Source organism: Phyllostomus discolor, chromosome 8, assembly GCF_004126475.2.
Source record: "Phyllostomus discolor isolate MPI-MPIP mPhyDis1 chromosome 8, mPhyDis1.pri.v3, whole genome shotgun sequence".
NCBI classification, from domain to species: domain Eukaryota; kingdom Metazoa; phylum Chordata; class Mammalia; order Chiroptera; family Phyllostomidae; genus Phyllostomus; species Phyllostomus discolor.
Genome location: NC_040910.2, coordinates 46992024 through 47013855, shown reverse-complemented (window position 1 = coordinate 47013855; position 21832 = coordinate 46992024). Strand labels below are relative to the sequence as shown.

Sequence of the window (21832 nt, the reverse complement as noted above, 5' to 3'; positions counted from 1 at the left end):
GGGCTCCGGCCTCGGGACTCGAGGTCTTTTCTTTCACCACCTCCGCTCCTGGCCCGGCCTCCTCGGACTTCGCAGCCACAGGTCGTCCTTTCTCAGGTCTCGCCCCTTTGGATCAGTCAGCGGGCTCGGCCTCTGTCGCCGTTGCCCTGCACAGTGTCCCTGCAAGATGTCGCAGCTCCCTCCCGTCTCTTGTGGTCCCCGGGCTGGGAGAGACACTGTCCCGGGGCGAAGAGTAAATATTTGGAGGGTTTGGACTTAGCGAGGTATTTTGGGCCTTGAGGAGGAGCTGAGCCTTGAGCGGAATGGCTGGTTGCCACGGTAATTCATTCACCATCTGTCAGATTCATCCTGTTAGGTGCTGAATCGGCACTGAAATACTGGCAAGAATGCCTCAAGCAGTTTATAGGCCGAGGCAGACCAAAGCAAGCAAACAAATGAATATGGGATATATTCTGGGCTGGTCAGTACTCCGAGGGGCTTGTTCTGTTACATGGGCTGGTTGGAGACCTCTAAAAAGGTAACTCTCAAGCAGAGACCAGACTAGAGTAAGGGAGTTAAGAATATCTGACCCAAGGAGCCCTTGACGTAAAGGCCGGGGGTGGGGGTGCGGGTGCGGTGCTGCAGCTGCCTGGCTCCTTAAAAGATCTTCCAGGGAGGCCAGTGGGACTTGAGCAAAGTGGAGGGTGGATGATGAGATCAGAGAGGGGGGCCAGGGATATGCTTGGGCAATTGTAAATCATCCCTGGGTGAATTGGACTGCTGCGATTGTCTTGGTAGTAACCAATGAGGCGCTCAAACAGGAGAGACAGGCAACCATCCCCTCCCCCCTCCCCGTCGTTTTGGGTATTAGGCTGAGCACGTGTGGTTGCCGGGTAACCAGGATTCTACTCAGGAATGTTGGGAACTGAGAAAGGAACCTAAGCCTCTGGGGCTCCTCTGTAGGCTGCTTTATGTTGGTCTAGGCAAGAAGGTGGTGCGAGGCTTCCCAGGTCAGGAGCAATCATCCCTTAGCCGAGTGGTTCTCAACCAGGGGTGATTATAACCCCATAGGGGACGTTTGGCAATGTTTGGAGACATTTTTGGTTGTCATGTTTGGGGGGGGTGCTACTGTCATCCAGTGGATAGAGATCAGGAATGCTGCTAAACATCTTACAATGTACTCCCACCACAAAGAATTATCTCACTTGCCCTGACCCGTGTGACTCAGTTGATTGGGCATTGGCTCCAAAAGCAAAACGTTGCTCGTTTGATTCCCCATCAGGGCACATATCTGAGTTGTAGGCCAGTCCCCAGTTGAGGCAAGTACAAGAGGCAACTGATAGGTGATTTTCTCTCCCTTTCCCTCTCTCTAAAAGTAAATAAATAAGTCTTTAAAAATAAAAGAATCATCTGGTTTGCAAATTAGTAATGCCAAGATTGGGCAACCCTGCCCTAGCATTTCCGTAACTTTCCTGATTCAGGAGGAAAGTCATTAGGGTTGTTACTGACATCTGTGTAATTGAGTTGTAATCTTTTTCACCAAGTCTTACCAAGAACTGGAAGATAGTTCCGTATCTAGGGGCAAGAATTCTGAAGAAGCCACAATAGGAATGGTTAGGTACTGTGGGGTAACTTAAAAATGGAGCACTTATATTTATAGACAAGGAAACTGAGTTAGAGAGGTCCCTAATGGCCAAGTCTGAATTTGAACTCCAGATCTTGTAGACTGTAGGTTCAGGGTTTGAGCGAGTACTGAGTTAGCAAAGCTAATGAGGTTATGATTAGTTTTTTTTCCTTGATCTTGATCAACTAAAAAGCACAGTAGGTTTATAATGTCTTTCGTTTTTAAAAAGCAGACCACTAAAGTCAAAGGCACTTTAATTGTATCTCAGACAACCATTTTGCCTTTAAGAAGTTCTGGAGGCCTTGGAGCAAATGTTATAATTACTATTACTAATAGAATGTGATTAAAATAAATTATCTTCATGATAATTTTTCCACCTTTTGAACTTAGTTTATGTGTACTTGGGAAAGGAGTCTCCATCTCTGGCACTGAGGGGAGAGATGAGAGCAGTGGAAACACAGGACAGAAAAAGCCAGAAGCAGGCCTTCAAACAAAGGTCTTAAACTACCAGTCTTTTTATAAGAACATTTATTATCTCACAGTTTTTGTGTAAGAACAAACAAGTGGTTTAGCTGGATGGTTCTGGGTTGGGATCTCTCGTGAGATTACTTTTCTTTCTTTTTTTTTTTTTTCTCTTCCATTCCTCCTCACCTGAAATCATTTTTTCATTGCTTTTAGAGAGGGTTGGGGAGTGAGAAAGAAACATTAACCTAACAGAGAACCATCTCTTGGTTGCCTCTTGTAGGCTCCCCAACTAAGGATCGAACCTATGTGGGCCTCTCCACAGTCCTACTGAAGGGACCCTACAGCATGGTGGCTAGTTTTCCCAGAGCGAATGATCTAAGAGAACACAGGGTGGAAGCCTTGGAAGTCATACTCAGTCATCTTTGCAATCTTACTGGTTACACTGACTACCTCTATCAGTTTGGGAAGGGATAACATAATGGCAGAAGGCAAGAATCATTAGAGGCCATGTTGGAGGCTGGTTTCCACCACATAGTTTCCCCTTTCAGAAAAAGAAGGAAAATAAACTGAGACACTTTGTTTATTTTTATGTGAAAAAGATGTCAGGGAGGCTGGCCAAGAGGAGGCAGCTATGATGCATAGTTACCATAAATCCATGGTCTGACCCTTAGCTTTATAGGACCAAAAACTTGCTTATTTTTTACCCAGAGTAGGTCAAACTGGTTCATCAAACCAAGAAGAGAATGATGTATGAACCGGAGAAGAAAGAATTTACTCACAGAGCATAACTGGCTATTGAAGGTCCTGACTTGGGGACAGTGTCGTGGAACAGAAAGTTAACGTATGGAGGGCAGAATTTGAGCAGAGGTTGCCGTTGAGCTCGTAAGGCTGGATCGATTGCCTTCCCTTTTTGCCAGGGAAGAAAGAACCAGGGCCCCTTTCCCTGAATAGACAGCTTTTGTACTGTGCTCCAGTGTGTGTTCCTGTCAGCATGTGGTAGGTTCCAGTTGCAGCTGCAGTACTTACAAACCATATTACCTAAAGTTTGGTGCCATATTGTTGGTGGTCTGATTGCTAAACAAAAAGGTTTCCAGAATCTATTTCAGCAAACAGTGGAGAAAGCTGGTATAGGGTACCTTTTTATACTGAGGCTTTCCCAAAGGCGAACCATATGAAGAATGCTTTTAGTGTTTCTTGATCTGTTTCATCAATGCTTAGAATTTAGGTATCTTAGGAAGCTACTTGGTCCCTGGAGAGAATCCATTTGAATGTGCCTTCTCTAATTTTTTAAATTGATTTTAGAGAGGAAGTGGGGGAGAGAGAAAGAAACATTGATTTGTTGTCTCATTTATTTATGCTTTCATTGGTTGATTCTTGCATGTGCCCTGACCAGAGATCAAACCTGCAGCCTTGGTGTATCAGGATGATGGGACAATGTTCTATTCAACTGAGGAAACCAGCTGCCTGGTCAGGGCTGAATGTACCTTCTTTATTTACTTACTTTAAAGAATTTTTTAAAGATTCTTTGTTATTTTTAGAGAGAAAGAGAAAGAGAAGGAGAGAAACATCAGTGTGTGGTTGCCTCTTGCGCGCACTGTACTGGGGACCTGGCCCGCAACCCAGGCATGTGCCTTGACCAGGAATGGAACCAGCGACCCTTTGATTTGCAGGCCGGTACTCAATCCACTGAGCCACACCAGTAAGGGCTGAATGTGCCCTCTTTAATTAGGGAAGGTTAAAAAGGTTGGATTTGTATACTTTAGGCTTTTTCCTTCCCCGGTGCCTCTTCTCAGTTCCCTCTGGAAATGAAAGTGTGGGTCCACTGATCCTCATTTGAAACCCTTGGTGATGGGTGTGTTTTGGAATTCTGGCTTGAGAAAAGGACATTTCACAGCACCCACACTGGGATGTGGGCTAGCACCCAATAATTAAACACATTATTTCTGTATCTAGTGGTGTAAAGAAAGATTGTTCTCACAGGCCATTTTTGCTCCCTAATGAGCATTTTACCACGTTTGAGGAGAACACTTGGTTTACAGACATTTTTGGACTATAGGATTGCAGGGTAAGGGATCTTAGCCCTGTCCTCTTTGTTGCTTGTGGTAAGGACAAAATAAAATAATGCAGATATAGCTCTTAGCACCCTGTGAAAGAGACCCTTGTTGAGTATTGGCTGCCGTTGCTGTCATCTTTGTGGGTATGGTCTTAAGAGATGAACTAGAGAGACTGTCAACAATACATGAGTGCCTATCCCAGGAAAGGCACTTCATGTATGCTTTTGTTCTAAATCAGCTGTTGGAGATGCTGGCTTTTATTTTTAGGTCATGAGTTGGTTCTGGTGGAAATAGGCAAATATTGCCCCTTATGGTTATCTGTCATAATTTCTGTGTTGTGGGTAAATCATTTAAAAAAATTATTTTAATGTAGGTTTTCTTTTTTTAATCCTCATCCAGGGTTATGTTTATTGATTTTAGAGAGAGAAAGGGAAACATTGATGTGAGAGGGAAACATCAATCAGTTGCCTCCTGTATGCACCCTGATGAGGGATCAAACCTGTAACGTAGATATGTGCCCTAACTGGGGATCGAACCTGCAACCTTTTGGTGTATGAGATGATGCTCCAACCAAGTGAGCCACCTGGCCAGGGCTAATGTAGTGTTTTGTTGTTGTTGTTGTTGTTGTTGTTTTAATTGATTTTAGAAAGAGAGGAGAAACATCAATTTGTGTTCTACTTATTTATGCATTCATTGGTTGATTCTTGTACATGCCCCGACAGGGGTCAAATCTGCAACCTTGTCGTGTGGATACAATGCTCTAGCCAGCTGAGCTACCAGGCCAGGGCCTTGATGTAGTTTTAAAGATAGTGTTAGGATTGATCGTAGTCTATTACAATAAGTATTTAAGAGCAGTAGTGTCTGTAAAAGGTTCAAATTTTCCTTGCTTGGAACCAACTCATTTTAAGTTGAGAAAATAGGATATAATATATATGTAATACTCCATATAAACATGCTAACCCAAGTAATTACATTCAAAAGGTAATTGTAATACATACATTTTTATAGGAAAATTAAAAATACAAAGCAGGTTTTGGTTTGGGATTTGGGGGAGGGAGGATATTATTTGTGTTAACATTGTTCGAAAATAACCCCCATCCTTGTCTGAATCGGAGACAGCCCACCTGCAATAATCAGTCACTTGATATGAGCATTTTCCTCATTTAAGTGAATGATATTTTGGGTACTCATTTATCGAAACGGGTTACTGGTTTCAAGTATTTGAAAATTTTTATCCAATTCTTCTGGTGCAGCAAGTTAAATATAGCCTGCCTTTCCATTGGTTAATATGTTATGGAGGTATGATTAAAGTGTTCAGAAGCTAGAGTTTTTGGTGGCTTTTCTGTAAGGGGCAGACCTGTCAGTCTACACTAAAGGGTATTTTTAGGTCATTAACAGATGGCTTATTTGGGGAAATTAACCACATTCTGCATATGTTTAGGCTTTGTCCAGGGATCTGAAACTACTTTGCAGTCAACGTACTCAGACACAAGTGCTCAGCCTACCTGTGATTATGGTAAGTGTGGGCCCCTGGGAACCAGAGAGTAGGTGAGTGCCATCTAGTGCCAGAGCAGCCTGATTGGTATGAGCAAAAACCAAGCCATTAACTTGCAAAAACTAAGCCATTAACTTAGCCCCAGGGTAGTATATGGGACTGCTGTGTCAGAGGCTGCCTGGCTGAATCTAGCAAGCTTTTGGAGATGTCAGGCCTATCTCAAGCCAGGCAGCTCCTCTAATATAAGGTTGAGGGAATATCACTGCTTGATTTCTCAATTGTGGACAGACGTACTAAATCTAATTCAGAAGTAGCCACCAGCTGATAAAGCTGGTCTTTCCATGGCCTGTCAGTTGACAAGGAGCCTTCTTTGGAATTAATAAGGATAATGTCTTGTTTGCTGAAATGGTTAGCTTGTTTTACTATCAAGGTCTGGGAAAAGACAGCCTACAATGGTAACATTCCCTTACTGAGTAAATAGACATAAGTAAGCTACCTGAAGTACTAGCAGTAGTCCCTACAGGATAGGAAGACTTAAAATATTTTAAAATTGGGTGAGGAGTTACCAGGTATTTCATAAATGAGGAGAAACTTGGTTTTCATGGCTTCCATCTCCTGCCTGCCTTGCCTCACCCCTTTTAATCAAACACGGTACCAAATTGCACATCTTTTTTGAATTGTTTTCCCTCTGGTTTATGTATCCTGGGTATAGGGATTTTATCAGATGTGCCATTTGCAAATATTTTCTCCCAGACTGTGACTTTTCTCTTTATTCGCATCAGTGTCTTTTGAAGAACACCAATTTTTCATTTTGATACTCAATTTATCAGTCTTTAATAGATTGTGATTCTGTGTTTGTAAGAAATTTATACCTAACCCAAGGTCACAAAGATTTTCTTCTAAGATTTCTTTTCTTTAGGTGCTTCGTAGTTTTATGTTTAACATTTATTTATTTACTTACTTACTTATTTATAAGATTTTTTAAAAATTACTTACTTTAGATAGAGGGGAAGGGAGAGAGAGAAACATCAATGTGTGGTTGCCTCTCACACACCTGCAGCTGGAGATGTGACCTAGCCCGCAACCCAACCTTGTGCCCTGACTGGGAATTGAACCAGCAACTTTGGTTCATAGGCCGATGACAGTTCACTGAGCCACACCAGCCAGGGCTGTGTTTGGCATTTATTTTGTGGTCCATTTTGAGTTAATTTTTTAAAAGATTTATTTATTTATTTTTAGAGAGGGAAGGGCGGGAGAAAGAGAGAGAGAAACATCAATGTGCGGTTGCTGGGGGCCGAGGTCTGCAACCCAGGCATGTGCCCTGGCTGGGAATTGAACCTACGATACTTTGGTTCGGAGCCCACGCTCAGTCCACTGAGCTACGCCAGCCAGGGCATGAGTTAATATTTTTACAAAGTGTGCAGTATAAGTCAAGATTCTTTTTTTACCTTTGTTAAAAGTCGATTGAATATGTATGTGTGAGTCTGTGACTGTACTCTAATTCTGTTGCATTGATTTATATGTTTAAATACCCTCCAGTTCTACACTGTCTTGATTGCTTTATAGTAAACCTTGACATCAGTTAATATGAGTCATCCAAGTTTATTTGTTTTTCCAGAATTGACTTGAATATTCTAGTTCTTTTGATTTTTTTGCATATGAATTTTAGAATCAGTTTATCCATTTCTATAAAAATTCCTGATGAGATTTGAGTGGGATGGCCTTGAATATATATGGATTAGTTTGGGAGAACTAACATATTAACAATATTAAGTCTTCCAATCCATAATATTCCATTTATTTAGATCTTAGATTTCTTTTGCAGTTTCCAACACACAGATTCTTCACATATTTTGTAATTTACGCTTAAGTCTTTCTTAATGCTAAGGTAAATGATAGTTTTTAAAATTTCAGTTTTCAATTGTTCATTGCTAATATGTAGAGATTGGGTTGATTTTTGTATATTGACTTTGTAATAAACCTTGCTAAGCTCACTTATTCTAGTAACTTATAGATTGAAGTTTTTTGTTTTTGTTTTTTTAATGTAGACAGTCATGCTGTGAAAATATAACAACAGTTTTATTTTTCCTTCTGGCTTAAATTTCAGGAACAATGTAACAACATTTAAATAACATTTTGAAAAATATTCCATCAAGATCTCACCATTTTAATATTTAACTTGTATCAGCATACCTATCTTAGGTAGTTGAATAATTTATGGGTGGCTAGAGTTGTGTATCCTGCTTTATTTTTCTTACTATAGCAAATTTCCTTGTGCTACATAAAGCTTAATAGATTCTTTTTTGGTGCCCATATGAGATATTTCACCAAGAATTTATTTTTGCTTTATAAGTATTGCTTACTGTGACCATCTCATTTTCTCTGACTTGTTTCTTTTAAAAATGTGTGTGTGTGTGTGTGTGTGTATCCATGGCCCAGCCCTGACTGGTGTGGCTCAGTTGGTTGGGCATCATCCTGCAAACCAAAGGTTCATTTCCTGGTTGGGGCACATACCTAGGCTGTGGGTTTGGTCCCCAGTCAGGGCATATATGAAAGACAACTAGTTGATGTTTCTCTCTTATATTTCTCCCTCCTTTCTGTTCTCTCTAAAATTAGTGCGTATGTTCTCAGGTGAGGATTTAGAAAATAATTTAAAAAGAAATGTCCTAAAAATTCCCTTTGTTAAAAATGATCTTATCTTTCTGGGAATGGAAGTGAGTTTGGATATTCTTTTGGAAGGAGCAAATCTTGGAGGGTGGAGGTTGTGTCTCCAAATGCCATAGGGTAGATAAACAAAGGTTTCTACCTGAAAGGACCCAACTGGGGAGCCCATCAGCGAGTCTGGGTTGCTCTGGGCGTAGCAGTTAGTACATAGGGACTGCTTGTCTGAGCCTATCATAACAGCCAGCAGCCTGTGCTTGTATTCACAGAGTCAGTGTCCACTCTTTCCTTCCCTTGTGCTTCCTCACTGTTCTGGTAGGTCCTCAACAGCCTCACTAACAGCCTCAACGAGTCTGCCTTGCCTCCCAGTCCTGTCTCCTTTTGAATATTTAGGGTCACTGTCCCTCATGCAAACAGCCACATGGCCAGGCTCTCTGTAGCTGCCAGGGCTAAGTGCATTATTCCTTGTGTAGCTCTGCCAGCCTCTCTTCTTATTCATCACTCATTATGTGATTTCTCACTTCTGACTGTCCATTGCCACTCATTGGTTTGTATTGTCTCTCTCTTTTAACATGCTATGCTCTGGGCCTGAGCAGTGCCCACATCTGCCAGGCTCTGCTCTGTGTGCTTAAGATGCTAGTTTTTGAATAAATGAGTGAATGAGAAGAGTCTGCTTTGGTTTCCCCAGATGAAGTGCTTTTTTGCTTCATGAGCTCTTTTGTGCTCACATGCATTAAAAATAATGGTCATCTAAAGTCCCTTGCTGGTTTTTGACACCTCCCCAGTCTGTTTGTGCACTAGATTAAGAAGGATCTCAACCTGTCCCAGGTTCTGCCTAGTTCTTTTTTTTTTTTTAACATTTTATTTATTGATTTTTAGAGAGAGGGGAAGGGAGAGAGAAAGGGAGAGAAACATTAATATGTAGTTGCCTCTCATGCACCCCTCCTGGGCACCAGGCCTGCAACCCAGGCATGTGCTGTGACTGGGAATTGAACTAGCAACCCTTTGATTCACAGGCTGGCACTCAATCCACTGAGCTACCTACACCAGCCGGGGCCTGCCTGGTTCTTTTCAGTGTGTGTGTTCTTGCTCCACTGTGGGTGCATTCTGCCATTCATCATGCTGCCATCTCGCTGAACTTTCGTCCTGCTCTGGAATGAGCATGGCCTCTTTGCAGGGCAGAGAGAACCAGGAGTAGGAGATGACTCTGGGCCCTCACCAAAGATACTGGGAAGGTGCTTGTCCTCATGAATTCCCTTATGGAGGAAGCATGTCTGCTTGACTCAGTTCCCACTTGGCTTCATACTTCATCAGTTCTAAATGGCTTTGTGTTCCTGAAGGAATGAATTTTTTTCATGTTCTGTGATAAACTACAGAGCATATTTAGTTTATAATCCGGATTGGAGTTGTGTCTTGTCTTTTCCTCTGCTGATGTGTTATACTCACACAATTTGATGGCTTGGTGGCCCTTCCAGACATTTGAGGGACTAGCATGGTCAGTTTCTCTACTCCACAAAACGTTGTTGGACAGTTTGAGTGAAATGACTTCAGAGTTGATGTGGACTTGGTGCTGAGCTTCTTGTACAGCAGAGTCTATGTGAGGCGCTGGGAACCACTCTCCTTTTCCTCTGATCAGTGGTTAGCCAGGAACAGGGGTAATCTTCTAATTTTGGGTCCTTAAGAGAGTATGGGAGCCAAATTCCCTAGCTGAGAGTGTTTTGAAGGGGAAGCTCCTTGAATAGCAGGTGGTCAGAGACCCAGAAAGTGGAGCGCCAGGGCAGCAAGTGGCCTGGATCATTTAAGTGGTTCTCTCAAGCTCCAGGCTTCTCAGTTAAGGACGGGTTCAATCTCCTACAGCCAGATAGTAGAAGTCATTGTCTTCTTTCATTCCTGAACTAAACTCTCATTGTATTGTAAGAGGTAACTACCCTTTTACTTTTTGTAGGATATGGAACTTGGAACTCTGGGACAAACAGAGGCAAGTATCATTTCCATGATCGCTCTCCTCTCCCTTGGGATTGAGCTGGTTGTGTATTTCTGCCACTGCCCAGCCTGATCAGGTGGGATGGGTGCCTTTGAGGGCTCTGGGTTGGCTACTCCTACACAGGAGAACTCCTTGGGTGGCTAGGGTCCCTAGATTGTCTCTAACAGAAAATGCCCTTGTGTCTGTGTTCGGCTCTGTCTCTGCCTGTCTTCTCCCTGCCCCTGCCATCTCTGTCTGTCTCCCTGTTGCAGGCTACGAGAACTATGGTTATGGCTATGGCTATGGCCAGGATAACACCACCAACTATGGGTACGGTATGGCCACTTCAAACTCTTGGGAAATGCCTAGCTCTGACACAAATGCAAACCCTAGTGCTGTGGGTAGCGCCAGTGCCGATTCCGTTTTGTCCAGAATTAACCAGCGCTTAGATATGGTGCCGCACTTGGAGACAGACATGATACAAGGAAGCATGTACAGCTCAGGTGGAGAAAGGTGAGTGGGCACCTGCCTAGGGCCTGAGGCTCTGTAGGGGCGCTTCCTGCCTGTTGCCTTCTCCCTCTCTGAACTGCCTATGTGTCTGCTTTCTCCCTCCTTGCTCTCTTGCTGACGCTCCCAGAGACTCTGCTGGGGTCCAGTACACTATCCTCTGGCTTTGCCCCCCTGCCCTCACCCCACTGCCCAATGACCAGCCTCTCCCCAAGCTTGTAGCGGAGAACAACCTCAGACCAGGCTGGTTTTACTGCACCCTCCAAATGGCTCATAGGAGCAGAGTGTTAAGTAGTCCTTCCCTCTGGAGACAGCCGTTTGGAATTTGCACAAGAGTTTACATCTTCCTGCTGTCAGGGCAGGACAGATGGGTTGGGTGTGAAGAGTGGGATGAGGCTGTGGGGCTGAGCACAGTGTGTTGGGCCATCCTTACATAAGGGACAGGGCAGACATGAACACTTCCTGGCTGCCCTTCAGCACCTGACAGACGTGTGCACCTGTCGATCCTCCAAAGTACCCTGTGAAGAACTGTCCTGTCCTCATTCTGCGGATGGGCAACATGAGGCACAGGCATGTCACACCCTTGCCCAAAGGCACCCAGGAGTAAGTGGTGGAGCTGGGCCTGGCACCCAGACCTGCCCTACTCCACAGCATTACTCTGTAGGCATTTGTCACTGTCTGAACTGGTGGTGGCCCAGGCATTCTTGTGCTCTAGTAAGAAGCTTCAGGGAGGGAGTATATGGATTTCTAGCACAAAGTGGAGTAGTGGGTCTAATGGCTCCAGCTGACAGATGGGGAGAGCAGAAAGTGAGGAGGGGCCTTGCTGGGTACTGGTGGGGTCAAGTGAGACCCCCAGGGCCACTGGGAGGCAGAGGGACTTGCTTGCATGGGTTATGTAGAAAGCAAAAAAAGTGTTGAGGGAACCCCAGGCACAACCCTTGCCCTTGTGCTGACAGCCACAGTGCTTGAAATTGAGGCTGCCAAAGGCAGGGAGGGGCTTGGCTCTTGTCCTGGTGACCTTGTGGCCCCTTTGCTGCTGCCTATGTACCATCTGCCACAGCCTGGATCCAGGCGTGAGGGATGAAGTGGCAACTGGGTAGCACTGGCCACTTCCTGTGCCTGAGAGACAAGTGGGTTCTGGGCCTGTGGGGCTGTGGGCTACAGCCATGGGTAGAATGGCTCTCTGCAGTGCCCTGTCTCCTGCCATAGGAGGTTCAGCCTACCTTTCTCGTTACTACATAGGGTTCAATCCCCTGCCCCACCTCCCCCCTCTCCCCTTCCCCCAGGGTTCCAGCTTGATGGAATAGAGCATTTTTTCCAGTCCTTGGGCAAGCTCAAAGTGTTTTTCCTGGAAAACATTTCCCATTTGTTCCCCTTCTCCTTTTGGGTAATGAGGGGCTTTGGAGAGTTTTGGGATTCCCCCAGCCATGAGGGATGAGATCAATTCAGGCTTCTCATGGGCATTATCAGCCCATTGGACAGGCATTTCATGTGCTGGAGGATGTTGGGGTGCTCAGCTCTGCCTCTGCCAAGGAACAACCTTTGGTGGAGTGGCTACCACAGATACATGCATGTGCTTTCAAAGGGTTAAGGGGTCTCTGGTGTCTCTGCCCCTGAGACTTACTCCACCCCGGTCCTCAGTCCTTCTTAGGGTCCCCAGGCTGGTGATTGTCCACATGCAGGCTTGTGGGGACATCAGCTGAGGGGGCCGTTCCTACTGTTAGAACTCTGCTCCCGAGAGGCCTTTTACCTGGCATTTCTGAACATTGAGCCTCTCCAGCAAGGTGGGTGGGTACTGGAACAGAGCTTTCTGTCCCCAGGACGGGGGTTTGGGGGGAAAGAAAGGCGACAGAACCTGAGGCCCTCCCTGATCCTTGCCACCTGCCTCTGCAGATATGATTCCTACGAGGCCTGTGACTCGAGGGCTGTCCTGAGTGAGCGTGACCTTTACCGGTCGGGCTACGACTATGGCGAACTTGACTCTGAGATGGAAATGGCCTACGAGGGCCAGTATGATGCCTACCGAGACCACTTTCGCATGCGTGGCAGCGACACCTTTGGCCCACGGGCTCAGGGCTGGGCCCGGGACTCCCGGAGTAGCCGGCCAATGGCCTCAGGCTACGGGCGCATGTGGGAAGACCCCATGGGGGCCCGGGGACAGTGCACGCCTGGTGCCTCCAGGCTGCCCTCCCTCTTCTCCCAGAACATCATCCCGGAGTATGGCATGTTCCAGGGCATGCGTGGTGGGGGCGCCTTCCCAGGCGGCTCCCGCTTTGGCTTCGGGTTTGGCAATGGCATGAAGCAGATGAGGCGGACTTGGAAGACCTGGACCACAGCTGACTTCCGGGTGAGTGGAAGAGGTCTCCCTTCTTGGCTCCTGACTAGGCAGAACAAGGAGCTCAGAGCCACCTGCCCTGACCCAGCTCCCCCTTTCTGACCTAGACCAAGAAGAAGAAGAGGAAGCAGAGTGGCAGCCCTGATGAGCCAGACAGCAAAGCCTCCCGGACTGATTGCTCGGACAACAGTGACTCGGACAATGGTGAGCAAGGGTCACCCTTGTCACTGGTCACTGCCCCTACCTCCTGCCCCTGGAACTCCTGGGCTGAATGTGTCTCCTCTTCTAGATGAGGGCACTGAAGGGGAAGCTGCTGATGGCACTGAAGGTGCAGACGCTGTGGAAAGGGGCTCCAGAGTGGTAAGTGGCTCTGGCCCTGTGTGCTTTGTCTGCAGGGGTGCCAGTGAAGAGTGGACTGTGTGAGTCCCTGAGCCACAGAGCAGGGCTTTCACAGGGAGGCAGAGAGCTCTGGTAGAGGGAGCAAGGGCTGCTGGGAAGGTGTGTGGCACCTGGCCCAGTATCTGTCACATTCAGGGCCTTGTCATTTATAGCCATTGCAAACAACTGCAAATGCTTGACATTGGGTTTTTGAAATCATGTCTTAGGAAGGAGAAGACGAAGAGGGAAAAGAGGAGGGAAAGGAGGACGGCAAAGAGGATGCAGACAAGGGTGAGTCTCCTGAGTGGTCTGTGTGTTGCGGCAGCTCTTCCGGGTGCTCATGGTAGGAGGCATCCAGCTGAGGGCAGGGTTGTGGCATAAACATACCCAGCTTGGGCCTTACCTTGTGGGGCTGGCAGGGGGCTCCTCTTTCTCTGGCCCCTTTCTATTCTGTCCCTATTTTCAGAGAGGCTATGGGTGGTGATGGCTCCTCCTAGCACATTAGTTTTGACTTCCAGTGCGGGCAGCAAACAAGTATAAGTGAACCCCAGGCACACCCCCTGCCCTCAGTCCCTTAGTAATATGAAGTCCAAGTCCTCAGTGGCTGGTGTCTAAGCTGGGACCTTTGGTGCAGTTTTTGCGGCTCTGGTGTACATGTTCTCTCCCTTAGCCCCTCTCCAGCCCCTGTTTTGGGAGTCTGTGTCCCCCCACCCAAGTGAGTGCCGACAGGTACCTAACAGTAAATACATCCTTAGCCCACTATTGCCATGGTGTCCAGTGGGGATGGGCAGGGCTGTGTAAACTTTGGGATCTTTGCCTCTGGGGGCTGTACTTAGGCCCTGGCCATAGCCTCACTGCATCCCACACATAGGCCCTCCCCACCAAGGTGGCCTCTCTTTGCCTTCCAGCTTCCTAGTGGCCCACTCTGCAGAGTGTGGGTGTCCTGGACAGTGGTGGGGTCAGTGTGTATCTTCCCCGTTTAAGGCCAAGACCTAAGCCAAAACTGCTCCCATGGTACCCACCTGGTCAAGGCCAGAGGCCTTGCTCAGCAGCTGCTCTCAAAATGGACCCCCTGGAGTAGATGGCAGATGATACAGCTACAGGCCACAGGGCCTATCCTGACCTGTTGGAGCCAAGCTGGTAGCTATGCTCCTTTGTTCTCATAGGGTCCTTGAGCACCCAGGATGAGGGTGGCCAGACCAAGCGCAAGTTACAAGCAGGCAAGAAGAGCCAGGACAAGCAGAAGAAACGGCAACGAGACCGCATGGTAGAAAGGTAACCAGCTCCCCGCTCCCCACCTTTTTGCCTCTGCCTCACAATTGGGGCTGCTGCCAGGAGAAAGGGGCCATAGCTCTGCCGCCTCATCGCCCTCCAGCCTCCCTTGGGAGCTGCCACCTGCTCGGCCGTGCATGGACCCTGCTTCCCACCCGACCCAGCTCCAAGGCCTGGCTCGTCCCCTGTCTCTCTATGGTCACCTGGCGACCACTGGTGTCTTGGGTCTGAGACCAGACACTGCTCAGCACTGTTGCCCAGAAGCTCCGGCGCTTGGTCAAATTGGCGCAGGAGCCTCGAGGTGCACTGGGGGCCTGATGCCCCTGCGGGAGGGGGCCAGCACATCAGAGACTCAAGGTCCAAGGCGCCTGTGCCACCCCAGCTAGCTGCCAAGAGGCCGCCGCTGTACCCAGGAGAGATGGCAGCACCTGTGGGCTGTGGCAGCCTTGGGCCTGCCCTCTGCCCTGTCCACCGGCCCTATCAGGCCGGGTCTATCTGTGGCTGAGCCCTTCACGCCCCTTGGTCGGGTCTGTCTGCCCTCAGGGCTCCCGTACTGGCGCTTGCCTCCTCCTCCTCCGCCTCAGACTCTTGCTCTTGCTGGACCTTCCTCAGCCTCGCCGGCGCCCGGCCCCCTGGGCTCTCCAGAAAAAGCTGACCCCGTGGCCCAGATAAGGACGTCCGGCAGAGGTAGGGACCTGCCCCGAGGCCTCGGTGGCGGCTGGCCTCCTCTGCCCCTTGCCACGGCGGCCTGCTGCAGCCCAGGCCCCAGACCCCAGGCTTCTGCTGTGGACACCAGGCCCAGACAGAGCACCTCGCTCAGGTGACTCCAGGCTGCCCTCTGGCAGGCCAGGCAGGCGTCCTCCTTCTAGCTCACACTGGTCTCTTCTTGGAAGAGGAAGATGAGGCAGCAGGTGCCCAGGCCTGCTTGCCTCCCATCCCTCCTGACACCACCCCCAAGCACTCTGAGCAGAGGATGGACTGGGCCTCTCAGTCCCCCAGGCCCCCAGAGGAAGATGCAGCACCTTTTCGGGCCCTGCCTCAGGACTGCGTACTCCACTCTGCACCTCAGGGCCGCCTGGCTCATGCCAGGGCATCCTTCCTTCTGGTCCCCAGTTGGGCAAAGTGCACAAGCTCCTGCCCAGCCTTGGTAGAGAGGCCCTCCGGCTACCTTCCAGCAACTCCTTGCCTGTTGCAGCAGCTGCTGCATCAGCCTCCTGCCTGTGGGAAGGAACAGCTCCTCCCCTGTCCCCTACGTTGCAGTAACTGCAGCCTAGAGATGTTCTGTCCCTTTCTACTCCCGAACCCATTGGTCCTAGCCTGTCCCCCTGCTGGGACTGCACTTCAGAGGCCCATGAACAGAACCTGTTCAGGGCTCGAAGCAGGGTTGGGTGAGGTGACAGCACTGTTCCATGGGACACTCAGGCCTCAGCCCCTCATTTCCCTCCTGTGGCAGGATCCAGTTTGTGTGTTCTCTCTGCAAGTACCGGACCTTCTATGAGGATGAGATGGCCAACCACCTCGACAGCAAGTTCCACAAGGAGCACTTTAAGTACGTAGGCACCAAGCTTCCCAAGCAGACGGCTGACTTTCTGCAGGTGAGCCTTGAAGAGGCACAGCTGCTCCTCTCTTTCCAGTCCCCTCAGGAAATAGAGCGGCCCACACGAACCTTGATGTGGTTCTCTCCTCACTGTCTCTGGCAGGAGTACGTCACCAATAAGACCAAGAAGACAGAGGAACTCAGAAAAACCGTAGAGGACCTTGATGGTCTGATCCAGCAGATTTACAGAGACCAGGATCTGACACAAGGTGAGAAGGTTCCATCCCACTCCAATAACAGGGCCTCAGCCTGCCCTCTGAGCATGACTTCCCTCTTCCCCCAGAGAGGGTTTGTGAGAACAGCCTTAGGCTCACATGGAACTCACAGGATGAAGTGAGGAGCTAGTCTGTGTTTTTCCCAAACTCTTGGGTCTATCTTAGACACCTGGTGCCAGTGGCAGCTCTCTCCTTTTTCCCCTACAGAAATTGCTATGGAGCATTTTGTGAAGAAGGTAGAGGCAGCCCACTGTGCAGCCTGTGACCTCTTCATTCCCATGCAGTTTGGGATCATCCAGAAGCACCTCAAGACTGTGGATCATAACCGGAATCGCAGGGTGAGTGGCCATCCTGTGGGAGATGCTAGGGCTACATAATCTGCCTTCCAGTGAGGGACTGTAGGGGACAGGTAGATATGGACATTTCTGGCCCAGTGCAGTCACAGACAAGGGTGGGAAATGGGGACTCTGCTGGAGAAGGCAGAATCAGAGCTGGATTGTAAGGAGCAAGCAGTCTGTGGGATATGGGGAACTCCACGTGCATAGGGGCCAATGGCCAGATTAGGTTCAGAAAGGAAACATAAGTGTACAGTACACATGTTGCTGGAGGAGGGGTTGGACTTCAGAGATTCATGATGGGTGGACTGAAGGGCCTGAACTTGTTTCCATAGACAGCAAAGTTTGTAAGTGGGGGACTAACAGGATTAGTGTTGGTGTTGAACTAGAGACTTTGGGCACCTGGTGTGGAAGGGAAGCTTGAGCCAATGACGGCCTGCTGCATAAAGGTATACCTGTACCTTGGGAATGGAGGGAACAGCAGGATAGAAGGTCTGTTTAAGGAAGCAAGCAGGAGGTCAGCTTGAGGGAGTGTCAGGAGTCTGGAATGTCTCAGATTTCTCACCTGAGTACCTAGGGGGCTGTGGTACTGCCATGATGGAGAAAGCAGAATATTGTACAGATAAAGAACAAGTTTGGCAAGAAATTGAACAAAGTCTGTCTTAATTTTTTCAGTGGATCCTCAGTGCCTAGCATAGAAGCCAGAGTATGTGGGAGTGAGGGAGTTGTTTTGTTGTGTTGTTTAATGGGTGGTGACATGCTGGGTTGGAGGAAACTGTTAGAGATCGGGTGGAGTTAGAGGGAGCTGTATAGTAGGGAAAGAATTGAGAAGATGGGCCTGGGATAGACAGAGGCTTGGCTGCCATCACCCTGGAGGAGGCCGAAGGGATTTATGAGCAGGTGATAGCAGTCAAGGGGGGCCATAGGAAATAGCATTTATCAGTCTTTTTTCATGTGCATTAAATTCATCTCTGGTCTTTCTCAGTGCAGTGATTCTCAACAGTGAGATGAGGTTAAGGGTCTGGCTTGGGTAGTTGAGATTCAGGCTGGGTATTTGCCACTAAGAGAGCTGGAAAGAGGGGAAATGCCCATTGTCTTTGCAACAGAGAAGCTGTAGGGATCCTACAAGGTCAGATTCTTGGGTTGGGAGCTAATAAGAGGTAGGAAGAGAACAGAGAGCAGATTGCAGAGTGTGGATGGTGCATGGCATTAACTTTTGGAAAATCTAGGTGAAGTGGGTGATAGCTAGCGAAATATAAATTCAAAATTGACCCTAAGGAGTTAAAAGAAAAAGAAAGAAAAACAGCCATAACAACTAGAAACCATAGAGGGGTTTAGAAGGGTGATGAAAGAAACTTAACAAGGTACCAGAAGTAGTTGGTTTATAGAGATAATTTAATACAATTTAAATACTGTATATTTTTCCCCTGATGTGTGTGCATCTTGGTTGGGCATCATCCCACAAAGTGAAAGATTGCTGGTTCAGTTCCAGTCAGAGCACATGCCTAGGTTATTAGAGGCAACTGGTCAATATTTCTCTCTCACGTTGATGTTCCTCTCCCTCTCTTTCTCCCTCTCTTCCCCCTCTCTAAAAATAAATAAATATTCTATATTTTTAAATTCTAGACTGTAGAAATGAATGAGAAAGCTTCTAATTATTATTTTTTATAACAGCTTTATTGAGATATAATTCACATACTCTACAGTTCAGCCATTTAAGGTGTATAGTTCAATAATTTTTTTCCCCAATTACAATTGACATTCAATATTATTTCATAAATACTACTTTTCGGTAAACAACATAGTGGTTAGATAATCACATACTTGACATTTAGAGAGGGAAGGGAGGGAGAGACAGAGAGAGAGACAGAGAAAGGGAAAGAGAGAGAAACATCAATGTGCTGTTGCTGGGGATCATGGCCTGCAACCCAGACATGTACCCTGACTGGGAATTGAACCTGCGACACTTTGGTTCACAGCCCACACTCAATCCACTGAGCTACGCCAGCCAGGGCTATAATTCAGTAATTTTTAACATATTTACAGTTGTGTAGTCACCACCATAATTAATCATAGAACATTTTCATTACCTCATAAAGACACCCAGGCCCTTTTTCTATTACTCCCAAACCCTCAGTGCTTCTTTCCCTATGATAGGCAACCGCTAATCTATTATCTGTCTCTACGTGTTCTCTTAGTCTGGACTTTTCATATGATTGGAGTCACATAATACATGGTCTTATGTGATTGCCTTCTTCTACTTAGTATGTTTTCACAGTTCATTCACATTATAGCATGTGTCTGAACTTGTATGGCCTAAAAATACTATCTCATATGGGTATATCACATTTGATTTATTCATTCATGAGTTTGGATATTTGGGTTGTTCCAGCCTTTTGACTATTATAAGTAATAGTCAACATTATTATATTTGTGTGCAACTTTTTGTGTGGACATAAATTTTTATTTCTTCAGGGTATGTATCTAGGAGTGGAGTGTTGGGGTCAAATACTAACTCTTTAACTTCTTGAGGAACTGCCAGGCTGTTTTTTAAAATGGCTGCACCACTTTATATTCCCATCATCAATGTTTGGGGGTTCTGAGTTACCCGCATCTCAACAGCACTTATTTGACTTTCTGATTATGCTAGTGGGTATGAAGTGGTATCTGTTGTATTTTTCTATTTGCGTTTCCCCTAATAATTAATGATATTGAGCATCTTTCATAGGCTTTTTGGGGGGCTGGGGGGGCATCTGTCTTCCTTGGGTTGGAAATGTTTGTTCAGATCCTTTGTTCTTTTTTTAATTGTGTGGTGCTTTTGAGTTGAGTTTTGTTTTGTTTTGGGGTTTTTTTTTGTAGTTTATTTTAATTATCTATGTTTAGAGAGAGGGGAAGGGAAAGAGAGAGGGAGAGAAACATCAGTGTATGGTTGCCTCTCACACTTCCCCTCACTGGGGACCTGGCTCAAAACCCAGGCATGTGCCCTGACTAGGAATCAAACCACAACCTTTTGGTTCACAGGCTGCTCTCAATCCAGTGAGCCACACCAGCCAGGGATGAGTTGAGTTTTTATTATATTCTAGATATATCTCATATCAGATACAGGATTTGCAAATATTTTCTCCTATTCTGCAGGTTGTTTTTTCACCTTCTTGATGTGTCTTGCAGCACAAAAGTTTAATTTTGATGAATTCAGTGTATCTGTTTTTTCTTTTGTTGCTTATGCTTGGATATTATCTTTAAAAATCCATTGCTGAATTCAAGGTCACAAAGATTTATATGAGTTTTACAGATTATCTCCTATAATTTGGATCTCTTCTCCATTTGAGTTCATTTGTGTTCATGGTGTGAAGTAAGGGTCCAGTTTCATTCTATTCCAGGTGGAGGTCCAGTTGTTCCAGCACCATTTGTTGAAGAAATTGTTCTTTACCCATTGTGAATGGTTGTGGCACCCTCGTCAACAAAAGTCAGTTGACCATAACTGCGTGGGTTTATTCCTGGACCCTCAATTCTATTTTGTTCTTCTGTATATCTGTTCTTATGCTAGTACCACATCATAGTTTTGTAGTAAGATTTGGAATCAGGAAGTGTGAATCTTCCAACTTTGTTCCTCTTTCTTAAGATTGTTTTGGCTAGTCTGTGATCCTTGAGTTTCTATGAGTTTTAGGATGAACTTACCGGTTTCTACAAAGAAGCCAGCTGGTATTCTGATAGGATTGTGTTCCATTTCCAGATCAAGTTGGGGAGTGTTGCCATCTGAGCAGTATTGTCCTCTAATTCATAAATAAGGGATGTCTTTCCATGTATTTAAATCTATAGTTTTCGAAGTGCATTTGGCACTTTCTTTTGTTGTTGTTAAATTTATTCCTAAGTATTTTATCCCTTTTTTTTTTTAAGAGTTTACTTATTTTTAGCCCTGGCTGGTGTGGCTCAATGGATCAAGCTCTGACCTGTGAGGCAAAGGGTCACTGGTTCAATTCCCTGTCAGGGCACATGCATGGGTTGCAGGCCAGGTCCCCCCCAGTAGGAGGCATGCTAGAGACAACCACACACTGATGTTTCTCTCCCTCTCTTTCTCCCTCCCTTCCCCTGTAAAAATAAATAAACTTTTTTTTAAGTATAAAAAAAAGAGTTTATTTATTTTGAGAGAGAGGAGAAGTGAGGGAGAAAGAGAGGAAGAGAAACATCAATGTACAAGATAAACATCTATCAGTTGCTTCTTGCACTCCCCTAACCCAGGACCCAGGCCTGCAACCCAGGCAGGTGCTCTGACTGGGAATTGAACCAGTGACCTTTCGCTTTAAGGGAAGACACTGAACCTACTGAGCTACATCGGTCAGGATCAGGGCAATGTTTTATTCTTTTGATGCCATTGTAAGTGGAATTGTTTTCTTTAATTCTGTTTTTGGGTTGTTCTTTGCATGTGTATAAAAATTACAATTGAACCCTGACCCATGTGGCTTAATTGGACATTGTCCTACAAACTTGAAGGTTGCCAGTTCTATTCCAGGTCAGGGCACATGCCTAGGTTGCAAGTTTGGTCCCCAGTCAGAGCACCTATGGAAGGCAGCTAATTGATATTTCTCTCTCATATCAATATTTCTCTCTTACATCAATATTTCTCTCTTCTTTCTCCCTCCTTTCCCCTCTCTCTGAAATAAAAAAATATTTAAAAATACAGTTGAGTTCTGGCCAGTTATCTCAGTTGGTTATAGTGTCGCCCCCATACTTCAAGGTTGCAGGTTTGATATCCAGTCAGGTCACATATGAGAAACAATCAATGAGTGCATAAGTCGGTGGAACAAGTCAGTGTTTCTCTGTCTCTGTCTCTCTAATCAATAAATAAAAATTTTTAAAAAGAATCGTTGACCTGGCTAGCGTAGCTCAGTGGATTGAGCGCGGACTGGGAACCAAAGTGTCCCAGGTTCGATTCCCAGCCAGGGTACATTCCT

General features: G+C 46.5%; 1 protein-coding gene across 3 annotated transcripts in view; it reads left to right on the top strand.

The window, feature by feature from the left end:
- Nucleotides 1-21832, top strand: part of AKAP8L (A-kinase anchoring protein 8 like) — a 30793-nt gene that overhangs the window by 391 nt on the left and 8570 nt on the right. Inside the window, exons 2-13 of one of the 3 annotated variants that reach the window (XM_036032474.1) lie at nucleotides 5564-5638; nucleotides 10224-10256; nucleotides 10514-10571; nucleotides 10674-10754; nucleotides 12642-13095; nucleotides 13191-13287; nucleotides 13373-13443; nucleotides 13689-13752; nucleotides 14628-14736; nucleotides 16187-16328; nucleotides 16434-16539; nucleotides 16753-16883. In XM_036032474.1, the coding sequence (XP_035888367.1) occupies nucleotides 5564-5638; nucleotides 10224-10256; nucleotides 10514-10571; nucleotides 10674-10754; nucleotides 12642-13095; nucleotides 13191-13287; nucleotides 13373-13443; nucleotides 13689-13752; nucleotides 14628-14736; nucleotides 16187-16328; nucleotides 16434-16539; nucleotides 16753-16883 (1421 nt within the window). Of the gene's footprint in view, nucleotides 1-5563; nucleotides 5639-10223; nucleotides 10257-10513; nucleotides 10755-12641; nucleotides 13096-13190; nucleotides 13288-13372; nucleotides 13444-13688; nucleotides 13753-14627; nucleotides 14737-16186; nucleotides 16329-16433; nucleotides 16540-16752; nucleotides 16884-21832 lie in introns of all 3 variants that reach the window. The other 2 variants (XM_028519400.2, XM_028519401.2) reach the window with 2 other exon arrangements.